The following is a 15,084-nucleotide window of genomic DNA, read 5'->3' as shown; positions in this document are numbered from 1 at the left end:
AGAATTTTAGAATTTTAGAATTTTAGAATTTTAGAATTCAAGAATTTTAGAATTTATAAGCTTAAGGATACTAAAATCATTTTAGATTTGAGAATTTTTTGCTATATTGTTTTGAATTTGATATTTTTTAGTTTTTTTTAAATCTTCAAATTTTCGATTACCCAAATTTTTGGTATTTTGAATTGCAGATTGCTAATATTTTGAATTTTGAAATTTAAGATTTTTTAAATAACGATTTTAGAAATTTCGGAAAAAAATTATATGTATTATTGAAACAATTTTTTTTCGAATTTCTGAAGCTTTGAATTTTATTTTCGCCAAGAACGTTTAAATTAAAAAAAAAAAAAATATTTCTACCAGACCAAGCCCCAATGATAGTTTTTGTTACACATTCTAATGTCTATATCTTCGGGAAAAGTTTGTAATATTTGATTTACAAAATTAAAAATTCAATAAATCCAGTATAAAATTAAAAATAAATAAGGTTAAAAATCATTACTCAAAACTCAAAAGAAATTTAATATTCAGTGCCGGAGATGTTAAGAAATGACAAGAAACATATAAAAAATAATTTCTACATAATCTTTATCTTCATTTTTCGACGTTTCGTACTAAGAAAATACAAACAAACATTTTCAAAATTGCCATCCGCGCGAAATCCGCGCCTGAGCAAAATTAGCCAGCAAATCCGCACCAGATCCGCGCTATCCGCGCGAAACGCGCCATCCGCGCGATCCGCGCCGTCCGTAACAACCCTGAATACTCATATGTTTAACAGGTTAAGGATTCGCTCCTATTCCCATCTATTTAGCCGATTTTCACTCTTTAAACAAATTATGTTGCAAACTTACTACTTACTACATAGTATGTTTAAAATTATAAATACTCAAAATTGTTCACAAAAGACCGTTTTTTTTTCAAAAGTACTCAAATTTTCATAATTTACGAAAATACACAAATTTTAAAAGAATAGAATACGAATATCAAACGAAGCAAAATTTTGTTTTTTTTTAGTTAAAACTGAAAATTTTCACAAAATACCGTATTTTTGGAAAATACTCAAACTTTCGAAATTTGCAACGTGGGTTTCAAACAAAGCGAAATTTTGTGAGCTTTTCACATTTTTTTTAATACTAAAATTGTCACAACATACTTTATTTTTTCGAAAATACTTAAATTTCAAAACTATGGAATACGATGCAAAATTTTGTATGCGGTTTCACATTATTAGAGTTTTTTTTTTGGTTAAAACCTGAAAATTTTCACAAAATGCCGTATTTTTCGAAAATACTCAAACTTTCAATATTTTAAATATGGACGAAGCGAAATTTTGTATGATGTTAAGTTTTTTGAAAAATAATGAAATGTTCACAAAATACCGTATTTTTCTAAAATATTCAAACTTTCAAATGGACGAAGCGAAATTTTGTATGATTTTCCCTTTACTAAAGTTTTTTGAAAAATACTAAAATTTCCACAAAATACCGCATTTTTTGAAAATGCTTCAATTTTCATGATTTCCAATAAGGGTTTTAAACGAAGCAAATTTTGTTTATGCTTTTTCACTTTTTATTTGGAAAATATTAAAATTTTCACAGAATACCGTATTTTCTAAAATATTAAAATTTTCATCATTTTCAATATGGGTATCAATCAAACGAAGCGAAATTTGGTATGCCTTTTCAATTTATTAGGGTTTTTTTTGGTGAAACTAAAATTTTCACAAAATTTTAATGATTTGAATATTTTTGAAAAAAAACTAGTATTTTGTGAAAATTTTAGTATTCATAATAAAACTATAAAAACGTTAAAAAGCCTTTAAAATTTAGCTTCGTTTGAAACCCATATGGCAAATTATGAAATTTAAGAAAAATTGGATATTTTGTGAACAATTTTTAGTATTACAATTCAAAAAGGGCCCCCCCAAAAAACAAATGCACTTTGAATATTTCAAAAATATTTAGACAGGACCGAATGGGTTTTCCCCAATCTTTGTAGAGAGAATCAGGGCGTTATCGACCCTCGATAATTTTATCGTTAGCAACCTTTGCTATTATCCACTCCACTTGAATTTTCACAAAATCCCGTATTTTTTCGAAAATACTAAATTTTTTATAATTCGCAATATGGGAATTACACGATTCGATATTTTGCATATATTTCAACTGTATCAGAGTTTTTTAAATGAAATACTCAAATTTCCACAAAATATCTTATTTTCTCGAAAAAACTAAAATTTCTATAATTATCAATATTGGTATCAAACGATTCGAAATTTTGCATGTATTCTAACTGTTTTAGAGTTTTTTGAATGAAATACTCAAATTTTAACAAAAAAACGTATTTTCTCGAAAATACTAAAAAATTTATTATTCTTGATATTGGTATCAAACGATTTGTAATTCTGCATGTATTCTAACTGTTTTAGAGTTTTTTGAATAAAATACTAACATTTTCACAAAATAGCGTATTTTCTCGAAAATACTCAAATTTTCATTATTTGCAATATGGGTATCAAATGATTCGAAATTTACATGTATTCTAACTGTTTTAGAGTTTTTGAATGAAATACTCAAATTTTCTCAAAATATCTTATTTTCCCGAAAATACTAAAAAAATTATAATTCGCAATATTGGTATCAAACGATTGGAAATTTTGCATGCATTTTAACTGTTTAAGAGTTTTTTTTAATGAAATACTCAAATTTTCACAAACTATCGTTTTTCGAAAATACTCAAATTTTAATAATTCTCAATATTGGTATCAAACGATTGGAAATTTTGCATGCATTTTAACTGTTTTAGAGTTTTTGGAATGAAATACTCAATTTTTTACAAAATATCGTATTTTCTCGAAAATACTCAAATTTTTATAATTCGCAATATTGGTATCAAACGATTGGAAATTTTGCATGCATTTTAACTGTTTAAGAGTTTTTTTTTAATGAAATACTTAAATTTTCACAAAATTTCGTATTTTCTCGAAACTACTCAAATTTTTAGAATTCTCAATATTGGTATCAAACGATTCGTAATTGTGCATGTATTCTAACTGTTTTAGAGTTTTTTGAATAAAATACTAACATTTGCACAAAATAGCATATTTTCTCGAAAATACTCAAATTTTCATAATTTGCAATATGGGTATTAAATGATTCGAAATTTGCATGTATTCTAACTGTTTTAGGGGTTTTTTTATCAAGTGCTAAAATTTTCACAAAAAACGTATTTTCTCGAAAATAATCAAATTTTTATAATTCTTAATATTGGTATCAAACGATTGGAAATTTTGCATGCATTTTAACTATTTTAGAGTTTTTTGAATGAAATACTCAAATTTTCACAAAATATCGTATTTTCTCGAAAATACTCAAATTTTTAAAATGCTCAATATTGGTATCAATCGATTGGAAATTTTGCATGCATTTTAACTGTTTTAGAGTTTTTAGAATGAAAAACTCAAATTTTCACAAAATTTCGTATTTTCCCGAAACTACTCAAATTTTTATAATTCTCAATATTGGTATAAAACGATTCGTAATTGTGCATGTATTCTAACTGTTTTAGAGTTTTTTGAATAAAATACTAACATTTTCACAAAATAGCGTATTTTCTCGAAAATACTCAAATTTTCATAATTTGCAATATGGGTATCAAACGATTCCAAATTTGCATGTATTCTAACTGTTTTAGAGTTTTTTAATGAAATTCTAAAATTTTCACAAAATATCGTATTTTTTCTAAAATACTCAAATTTTTATAATTCTCAATATTGGTATCAAACGATTGGAAATTTGGCATGCATTTTAACTGTTTAAGAGTTTTTTTAATGAAATACCCAAATTTTTACAAACTATCGTATTTTCTCGAAAATACTCAAATTTGTATAATTCTCAATATTGGTATCAAACGTCTTATCTAATCTTGCATGCATTTTAACTGTTTAGAGTTTTTTGAGTGAAATACTCAAATTTTCACAAAATACCGTTTTTTTCTCGAAAATACTCAAGTTTTTATAATTCTTAATATTGGTATCAAACGATTGGAAATTTTGCATGCATTTTAACTGTTTTAGAGTTTTTTGAATGAAATACTCAAATTTTCACAAAATACCGTATTTTCTCGAAAATACTCAAATTTTTATAATTCTTAATATTGGTATCAAACGATTGGAAATTTTGCATTCATTTTAACTGTTTTAGAGATTTTTGAATAAAATACTAACATTTTCACAAAATAACGTATTTTCTCGAAAATACTCAAATTTTTATCATTCTTAATATTGGTATCAAGCGATTCGAAATTTTGCATGTATTTTAACTATTTTAAAATATGTTTGAATTTTTTTTAGAGATTTTTGAATGAAATACAAACATTTTCATATAATACCGTATTTTCTCGAAAATACCTAAATTTCAATGATGTGCAATATGGTTATCAAACGATTCGATTTTTTTTATTTCATTCGAAAAACAAAATGCATGCAAAATTTCGAATCGTTTGATACCCATATTGTAGATTATAAAAAATTTAGTACTTTAAATAAAATAAAAATTACTAACAGGAATTCAACATAATTTGGTTGGTTTTAGTCAATATTAGAAATATATTAAATATAAGTTATCGTCCGTTATCGTCGATAAAATTTTTGCCGATAGAATTGTCGGAATAACGATAACGATAACCATTATCGTTAGACGATAAAGAAAAATATTAGGGGAGTGTGGGGTAATTTGGACACCCTAAGGAAATTGCTCTGCCACGGGCTGTATGGATATTTTAAAGGAATGTTGATGACACCAGAGGATAATAGAGACCTTATTTGATGGAAAAATGTCATTCATTTCGATAAATTTTGATGAAAAACCCATTTTTACCGCAAAAATTAAAAGGTGTCCAAATTACCCCCACATTTTTGTGTGGGGGTAATATGAACACCCCTATGGGGTAATTTGGACATGCCTTGTGGGGTAATTTGGACATACCTTGTGTGGTAATATGAACACCTTTTGTGGGGTAATTTGGACATACCTTGTGGGGTAATATGGACATACCTTGTGGGGTAATATGGACACCTTTTGTGGGGTAATTTGGACACATGTTGAAGAATAAGTTTAACATTTGATTTTTTGAGCATGTTTTTGTAATTGTTTTATATTTTGATGTGTTTATTTTGCTCACAATATTTCATCAAAGGTATAAATAATGATTTTGTGATTGAACTATATTTCAATAGGAAGATAACAAATGGTTCAGTGTTGTATACATAATTCAATCATTAATTCTGAAATGATTTAAACATTGATTCTGGATAAGGCACAAGTATAGTTTTTAGTGATTAAGGTATTGTTTAGATTTATATAAATCAATCTTTATATAAAACTAATTAACCTGAAACCATCTTTTTTTTTAATTTTACATGTAGCCCTTCAAGTTTTGATATTTTTGTAAACCAGCATAGAAATTAGATATGTCATAGAAATTGACTAAAAGCTAAATGTGCAGTAATCAAATTTCATCCATTTGAATATTGCAATAAATTTATCTAAATTAAAAAATAGGGATTTTGTGAAAGTTCTGATTGCTCACATTCCTTTCTGAGTGTTTTGTCATTTTAAATCCCTCTAAATCCCTTTAAGAACTCAACCAACCATGAAAGTTATTTTTTACCTGACAGGTAGACTTTCAGGTATGTCCAAATTACCCCACAAGCCATGTCCAAATTACCCCCATAGCATATTCTATCATAAATTGCCATTTTTGATGATAAAAATTGATAAAATGCACAATTTTTATAAGTACATATCTCAGACATCGTCCAAGCAACCCCCTTAAACAAAAAATGTCCACTTTTTTGCCACATAACCTCTGCAAAACCTTATTTCTCAACCCTCAAATATTAGAACTTAAGGCAGTGCCAACCGGCCTTTGGAAACTTTCACATACTATACCAAAACTACTCAACCTATTCCAACTTTTTTGATTTGTCCATACTCCTAGGCCATTACTAGTACTAGCCTTATCACTTAAATTGCCGTTTTCACTTTATATCCGAAGAAAACGTGAATTTTTAAGGGGTGTCCAAATTACCCCCACTGTCCATATTACCCCAAACTCCCCTACTTTGGATATAAGTGACGCAAAGTTAAACTTTTCAGCACTCAAATGGATGCTTATTTTTTTTCGATGAAAATAAGACCGTTTTTTCATTCGATTATGACAGAAAAATAAGTAGTAGGGAATCGAACAGAACTATTTCCTAAATTCAATGCAAATTTACAAAGAAAGACTAACGCTTTTCATTGTTTGTGTCACGTCCTTTCCTCATTATCCGTGAAATCCCAACTTCAAAAACTATTCAATTCCATCAAACCATCACAATCGCACGTATTTGCACCCTCCTCCCACCCGTCGTCATGTTTTTAGAAAAGCGAAAATTCCATCCCAATAATTTGTGCGCCCTGGTTAAACGATCTCAATTGACGAACAAATGTTTTGAATAATTCATGTTATAGCTGGAGACCCCAGCGTGGAGGTCGCAACACCTATCAGAAGCCACTTACGCTCTTTCTCGTGATCGTAGCCGACAATTACGAAGTAATCGGCCAGCCGGGACATCTTTTGCTTTAGTTTCGATTTCCGGCGGCGGCGGCGGTTGTTGACGGAGGGTCAGATCAGGGACCCTCCGCGCGGATCTTTTTCCTGTGTGGGTTTCTTCCTGCCCAGCGGGGACACTCTTCCCGATTCTTGCACCACACGTCCTCACGACCAACAAAAACACAAAACACTCTCTCGCGGAGGGAAGAATGTCAACCACTGTCCACCATTTTCGTATTCACTTGCTGCTGCTGCTGTTGCTTCTGCCCGTGTTTCGTGTCTCCTTCTTTCGCCACTTGCGCCTCAAGGAACCGAGGCTGGCCACAACCCGCGTATCAACAAACCCCGAAAAGTGATAACACTCTTGAGAGCGCCTCACACACAAAACATTCACTTTTTTCCTTCTGTGAGCTGCCTCTTTTGCAGATCTTCCTAGGGCAGGGCACGGAGCCAGCGGGGAGGAAGAGGTCAGCAATCTCCCGAGGGGGGGACAGCGATTAATAGCTGCCGCTGGCAGTGGCGAAATCCTCAACCTGGAACATCCTTCAAAAAGTAATCCAGCTGTTCCAGCTGGAAACAGTTACGGCACGGGACCCACCCGCTGAACCTGTTCCGTCCGCGCTCGTCTTACTCTTGTTTTTCGTTTCCTTTTTTCTGGTTTTTTTGGGAGGGGTGCAAACGCCTTTCTTTTTTCCCCGTTTTCTGACGTTCCGTCGTCGAATTCACCCCTTCTGTAGGCGATTTCCAACCAAATCACGCCCGTCCGAAGCACGACCCGACACCGGAGGAACCGTTTTCGCGGAAAAGTAACTTTCAGGTACCGAGCGAGGGCACAAAGCGGAATCTGCGTTCACAGTCCTGCGATTTGCACTTTGCTGGACGGTCAGCAAAACGGACTGTGCGAGCGAACGAGCGCACACCAACACCGACGAAGAACCAACGCAAACTGTCACGCACGTCTTTTGGGTTGGCTGGAAAAATGTCATCGCGGGCAGAGAGGGCGTCAAATGACAGAACGGGGGTGATGATGATGGGGATGGGAATTGGCTTTCCGGGAAAATTCCGGGAATGTTGGAAATGTTTTGCAGCAGTGAAAAATAAATGTTAGTTTTGAATTCGATATGATTTTTTTTAGTGATTTTCTGAATATTGCGCGTATCGAGAAAAAATCAGTTTTGGTGATTTTCTTGTAGGGGTCTCAAAGATAGGAGCGCAAGCGAATTCATCGCAGCAACCGTGTAGATTTCAACTTTCCATTGCTGTCACATTTTTACAAATGTTAAGAAAAATGCCGGTTTCCGTACCAGGTCGGATTAGAGAGCCTGGAGCTTATTAGATAACGGACATCTCAAACCAAAAGTACCAATCGAAGCACGAGAACTGTCAAACGGAGGTACCAATCGAGCATAAGACAAAGGATTTTGCTCGATTGGTACCTCCGTTTGACAGTTCTCGTGCTTCGATTGGTACTTTTGGTTTTAGATGTCCGTTCTCTAATAAGCTCTAGGCTCTCTAGATCGGATGGGGGCAGAACGCGGGCGTGTTCACCAGTGGCCTCCTGTTTCCGGTTCCGGAGTGACCAGCCTGGGTTAGAGGATATCGGCATTACTACAGATGATTATATTTTGCAATTCCATGATGTTTGATTTGTCGCATATTCCGGAAGTGTCCTCCAGTGGCCACGGGTAACCGGTTCCGGAGCTTAATATCCAACATAACGAGTTTCTAGCTAGAACATTATTGGAACCGTTTTTGCGGTACCCTGGAACCGGTTCCGGATTGGCCACAGTTGGCTGGAACCGATTTCAAACTATCAGGGGCTGTATGTAGTGTAGCTATGTGATGATTTACAAAAAAAAAAATCCGGTTGAAAAAATGGGCCCACTGTTGATTTTGTAACAAAAGCTGTTAAAAACATGTTTTAGTATATTCCACGGGCTCCACTTTGGAAAAATTATCCATGCGGGAGCTTAAAGTTGAGGTAATAACCCGTCAAATGCAACCGGAAGTAATCCGCTAGGTGTTATAGTTTCGGAGATACAGGTCCTCAAATTCGGGTCCTCAAAAATGACTTTTTTCGGTTGTAGTAGGTTCCCGGTGGCCACAGTGACCAAAACCGGTTCTGCCAGTCAGAATCGCAAAGAAGGCATCCTAACCTTTCATTTGCGGCCAAGACATCCAATAGACCCCAGAACCATAAATAAGTGCATGAAACGAAGGCCATGCCCGGGTAACCTTCATGGAGGTTCTCCTCGGGGCATGCCACGATTAGCGTATGCCTGGGCTGCTGGTTCACCAACGAGGGGGAAACCTGCCCGACGAAACCAACAACGCCCGCTGAGCCTCCGTTCGACGGAACGACACAGCTTATTGCGAAGGTCGCAGATTCCGGCACTTGTACGGATGCCAACAAACCGGCCGGAGCGCAGGATTCTAATTTTTCTCGAAATGATTTATACATATATGTATTTTTTCAAGCAACAAATGTTGGCATATCCGCATTTTCGCTTTTAATTACAACTTCTAAAACCCATTTTAGTCTTATACTAGGTTTTATATCAAATATAATATATAGATTAATGGGAAGTGGACAAGCAAGCTTTTCTAAAAAAATATTACAAAATAAGTTGTTTGAACAGTCGAATTTAACTAATAATTGGGCCCTATGTAAATTTTTATGTACAACGGTAAAAAACACGATCAAAAACGAGATCAAAAACCATTTCTGCTCACTTTTTTCATTTTAAAGGCTAGTACCCGCATAATCAAAAACCATCGGGGGAATAGTCCAAACTATATTACTACTAAAAGAGATGTAGTTACCACATACTTAACCATTATCATATAGTTACGGCACTATACAAAACCATAACGAAACTGATCGTCAAATGATGACGTTTTTATTGAAGTAAATCTAATGATTCTAACTATTTTTGAACTATTTGGGGTACAATAACCTTACACTAAACAGTTCGGATTGTTTAGACAACGTGACTCAACGAAAAAATGTACAAGTCCAAATAGTTCAAACAATTTATCAACTTTATTGAGAACAATATAGCAAAATTCCACAGATTTTAGATTTTTATAGTCAGAACCTGTAAGAACCAAAACCTACTATAAATGCTATAGTAGAACACAATTGATGGCGGCCACATTTTTTCGATAAGTTTGTATAATCCAAATAATTTGTCAACTTACATGAAGTAAAATTACTATACACCATACTATTTTGAATTAAAAATTTCTATAAGTCCAAATAGTTCAAACAATATTTCAACAGTATGGAGTACAATTACAGTTTGTTATATAATCCAACTATATGTTAAACGATTGGTACAAAAATTTCAACTTTTATCAAGTAAATTGATCACAGTCGATTCCTCTGGATGATAGAGAACCTTCAACACCCCCACTTCTCCTCAGATTATCAGAAAACTCCCCAAAAGAAGAAAAATGTTACGAGGGCTCATGAAATTGACTTTCACTATTCCAGAAAAAGTAGGCATGCTGTTCTTACCATACACCAAAAATATGTGTACTACATGGTGGACTATTACTGTTCACTATAAAATGAGTCAATTGTTTGGACTACTTGGACTTATCGAAAAATACTTGCCCCCGAGCTTGCTCCCTTCTAACACAACATGTCACCAAAACCACTGAAAAACCACCAACAGATATAGATCAATCGGATAAGGCGGCAGCAGTTCGGCAGCAACGTAAATAACATCACATATAATGGCGGTAAACATTCACCAACTATCGATAGAACTTAAAAATCAAATTTGATTATATCCGAAGTAGTTATCACAACAATTGTAGGGTTCATTTTTGCGGTCTTTTTAAAGTGTCGGCAAAGTAGTGTCGGTAAAGTAGTTTTTCAGAAACTATATAGGGAATAGTCAATTTTTTGGGCAATGACTATTTGACGTAAAATCCAAGTTTATAAAAATATTTACATATGTATGAAAACCTCATATAGTTTTCTGCCTAACAACTAATTTCTCATATAGTAAAATCGACCAAAACTATTTTGGGAATGGAATTAATGGTTTGATATATCGTACATATATAGTTGGGTTACAATTTAATGAATAGTAGAGACCATTTGATAAATAGTTGAGTAACTATTTGTCATAAAGTAGTTATATAGTTCATGACTATGCGGGTAGTCTTTTATTTGACAGGTTGACAGGGCTATTTAACATCATGATTAAACATACTTTACTGAAATAACTTTTGCTCATTTTTGGTGGAGAAGTAGCATATTAGGAGTACTTTAAGAATATGCAATATCCCAGAAAGTGTCAAAATGTACATGATGCCTTTTGAAATGTTACCGTCGAAATGTTTAAAATCAGAATTTTAAAACCACACGCAGAAAAATGTTTTGTAGAATCAGCCTGTACGAGGTTTGAATCAACAATTTTTTTGTTAAATACAATCAACGCCAATTTTTCGTTGCAATAAACCTTGATTTTCTCAAGTCCACAAAAGTCTTATGTTGTTTCAAAAAAGCTGCTCAAATTTCGTTTCATAAAAACATTTTTTTCTTGATTTTTTTCACAAAATGGTGGTCTCTGCTCAAAAGTAAATGATGAAGAATTTAAGAATTTAAGAATTTAAGAATTTAAGAATTTAAGAATTTAAGAATTTAAGAATTTAAGAATTTAAGAATTTAAGAATTTAAGAATTTAAGAATTTAAGAATTTAAGAATTTAAGAATTTAAGAATTTAAGAATTTAAGAATTTAAGAATTTAAGAATTTAAGAATTTAAGAATTTAAGAATTTAAGAATTTAAGAATTTAAGAATTTAAGAATTTAAGAATTTAAGAATTTAAGAATTTAAGAATTTAAGAATTTAAGAATTTAAGAATTTAAGAATTTAAGAATTTAAGAATTTAAGAATTTAAGAATTAAGAATTTAAGAATTTAAGAATTTAAGAATTTAAGAATTTAAGAATTTAAGAATTTAAGAATTTAAGAATTTAAGAATTTAAGAATTTAAGAATTTAAGAATTTAAGAATTTAAGAATTTAAGAATTTAAGAATTTAAGAATTTAAGAATTTAAGAATTTAAGAATTTAAGAATTTAAGAATTTAAGAATTTAAGAATTTAAGAATTTAAGAATTTAAGAATTTAAGAATTTAAGAATTTAAGAATTTAAGAATTTAAGAATTTAAGAATTTAAGAATTTAAGAATTTAAGAATTTAAGAATTTAAGAATTTAAGAATTTAAGAATTTAAGAATTTAAGAATTTAAGAATTAAGAATTTAAGAATTCAAGAAATTAAGAAATTAAGAATTTAAGTATTTAAGAATTTAAGAATTTAAGAATTTAAGAATTTAAGAATTTAAGAATTTAAGAATTTAAGAATTTAAGAATTTAAGAATTTAAGAATTTAAGAATTTAAGAATTTAAGAATTTAAGAATTTAAGAATTTAAGAATTTAAGAATTTAAGAATTTAAGAATTTAAGAATTTAAGAATTTAAGAATTTAAGAATTTAAGAATTTAAGAATTTAAGAATTTAAGAATTTAAGAATTTAAGAATTTAAGAATTTAAGAATTTAAGAATTTAAGAATTTAAGAATTTAAGAATTTAAGAATTAAGAATTTAAGAATTTAAGAATTTAAGAATTTAAGAATTAAGAATTTAAGAATTTAAGAATTTAAGAATTTAAGAATTTAAGAATTTAAGAATTTAAGAATTTAAGAATTTAAGAATTTAAGAATTTAAGAATTTAAGAATTTAAGAATTTAAGAATTTAAGAATTTAAGAATTTAAGAATTAAGAATTTAAGAATTTAAGAATTTAAGAATTTAAGAATTTAAGAATTTAAGAATTTAAGAATTTAAGAATTTAAGAATTTAAGAATTTAAGAATTTAAGAATTTAAGAATTTAAGAATTTAAGAATTTAAGAATTTAAGAATTTAAGAATTTAAGAATTTAAGAATTTAAGAATTTAAGAATTTAAGAATTTAAGAATCTAAGAATTTAAGAATTTAAGAACAAGAATTTAAGAATTTAAGAATTCAAGAATTTAAGAATTTAAGAATTTAAGAATTTAAGAACTTAAGAATTCAAGAATCCAAGAATTCAAGAATTTAAGAATTTAAGAATTTAAGAATTTAAGAATTTAAGAATTTAAGAATTTAAGAATTTAAGAATTAAGAATTAAGAATTTAAGAATTTAAGAATTTAAGAATTTAAGAATTTAAGAATTTAAGAATAAGAATTTAAGAATTTAAGAATTTAAGAATTTAAGAATTAAGAATTTAAGAATTTAAGAATTTAAGAATTTAAGAACCAAGAATTTAAGAATTTAAGAATTTAAGAATTTAAGAATTTAAGAATTTAAGAATTTAAGAATTTAAGAATTTAAGAATTTAAGAATTTAAGAATTTAAGAATTTAAGAATTAAGAATTTAAGAATTTAAGAACTTAAGAATTTAAGAATTTAAGAATTTAAGAATTTAAGAATTTAAGAATTTAAGAATTTAAGAATTTAAGAATTTAAGAATTTAAGAATTTAAGAATTTAAGAATTTAAGAATTTAAGAATTTAAGAATTTAAGAATTTAAGAATTTAAGAATTTAAGAACTTAAGAATTTAAGAATTTAAGAATTTAAGAATTTAAGAATTTAAGAATTTAAGAATTTAAGAATTTAAGAATCCCAAGAACCCAAGAATTAAGAATTTAAGAATTTAGAATTTAAGAATTTAAGAATTTCAAGAATTTAAGAATTTAAGAACTTAAGAACCTAAGAATTTAAGAATTTAAGAATTCAAGAATAAGAATTTAAGAACCTAAGAATTTAAGAATTAAGAATTAAGAATTAAGAATAAGAATTAAGAATTTAAGAATTTAAGAATTTAAGAATTTAAGAATTTAAGAATTTAAGAATTTAAGAATTTAAGAATTTAAGAATTAAGAATTTAAGAATTTAAGAATTTAAGAATTTAAGAATCAAGAATTTAAGAATTTAAGAATTTAAGAATTTAAGAATTTAAGAATTTAAGAATTTAAGAATTTAAGAATTCAAGAATTTAAGAATTTAAGAATTTAAGAATTTAAGAATTTAAGAATTAAGAATCCAAGAATTTAAGAATTTAAGAATTTAAGAATTTAAGAATTAAGAATTTAAGAATTCCAAGAATTTAAGAATTTAAGAATTTAAGAATTTAAGAATTTAAGAATTTAAGAATTTAAGAATTTAAGAATTAAGAATTTAAGAATTTAAGAATTTAAGAATTTAAGAATAAGAATTTAAGAATTTAAGAATTTAAAATTTAAGAATTTAAGAATTTAAGAATTTAAGAATTTCAAGAATTTAAGAATTAAGAATTTAAGAATTAAGAATTTAAGAATTTAAGAATTTAAGAATTCAAGAACTTAAGAATCTAAGAATTTAAGAATTTAAGAATTCAAGAATCTAAGAATTTAAGAATTAAGAATTTAAGAATTTAAGAATTTAAGAATTTAAGAATTTAAGAATTTAAGAATTTAAGAATTTAAGAATTTAAGAATTTAAGAATTTAAGAATTTAAGAATTTAAGAATTTAAGAATTTAAGAATTTAAGAATTTAAGAATTTAAGAATTTAAGAATTTAAGAATTTAAGAATTTAAGAATTTAAGAATTTAAGAATTTAAGAATTTAAGAATTTAAGAATTTAAGAATTTAAGATTAAACGAATACAAATTAGCTAATTGGAACGACTGATTGCTGTCAAAAGCTTGAAACCACGTGCTCGGAAATTGTAGAACTATGGCACGGGTATGAATCTTCAAGCAACTTTAATATGGCGACTTGTATCAGAAGAAAGTGAGGCATTTTTGCTAGTTCTCACTGTTCTGTGTTCTGCGTGCACGTCCAAAAACATCGACCACACACATACTAACACAAAGCGCCACCAAGAGATAAAAAGTGATTACGCACGCAGAAAAATGTTTTGTAGAATCAGCCTGTACGAGGTTTGAATCAACAAAATTTTTGTTGAATATAATCAACGCTGATTTTGCGTTGAAACAAACCTTGATTTTCTTGATTCCACAAAAGTCTTTTGTTGTTTTGAAAAAGCTGCTTTGACGTTTAGCGTTGATTCAACAAAAATAATGATTTTCAAATCAACAAAACGTTTTGTTGATTCAAATATGCCTTATTTTTCTGCGTGCGAATATTTTTGGCACTTTCGTTAAAAAATATGCGGTTTTGCAAAAACAAATAACAAAACCACATTTTAAGTATAGTTCGACTATCAAACTTGTAAATCGTTACTGATTTATTCGAAAATTTATTAAAATTAATAAGTTTTTTTGCAGCACCCCTTTTGGACGGACATTTCTGTTGTCACCTTTTGGTTTCTTGAATTAGCCATGGATAATTTCACAGTGTAATAAACAGGGCAGCTACCACCACGCGGCGCCACCGTTTTGAAGGAAAAAATGATACAGGTTTCTCAGACGAGTTTCAATCCC

The 15,084-nt window shown here is 29.3% G+C and overlaps 1 protein-coding gene across 1 annotated transcript in view; it reads right to left on the bottom strand.

The window, feature by feature from the left end:
• The window catches only part of LOC6033073 (myotubularin-related protein 13), a 32,474-nt gene extending 24,921 nt beyond the window's left edge, over positions 1-7,553 (bottom strand). The window contains exon 1 of the mRNA XM_038259196.1: positions 6,564-7,553. Within this exon, the coding sequence (XP_038115124.1) occupies positions 6,564-6,618 (55 nt within the window). The 5' untranslated portion in view covers positions 6,619-7,553. The remainder of the gene's footprint in view (positions 1-6,563) is intronic.
• Positions 7,554-15,084: the final 7,531 nt, after the last annotated feature.

This window comes from Culex quinquefasciatus, chromosome 3, assembly GCF_015732765.1.
Source record: "Culex quinquefasciatus strain JHB chromosome 3, VPISU_Cqui_1.0_pri_paternal, whole genome shotgun sequence".
Classification (NCBI taxonomy): domain Eukaryota; kingdom Metazoa; phylum Arthropoda; class Insecta; order Diptera; family Culicidae; genus Culex; species Culex quinquefasciatus.
Note: the sequence above shows the minus strand (reverse complement) of the source record. Positions and strands in the feature narration are given on the sequence as shown.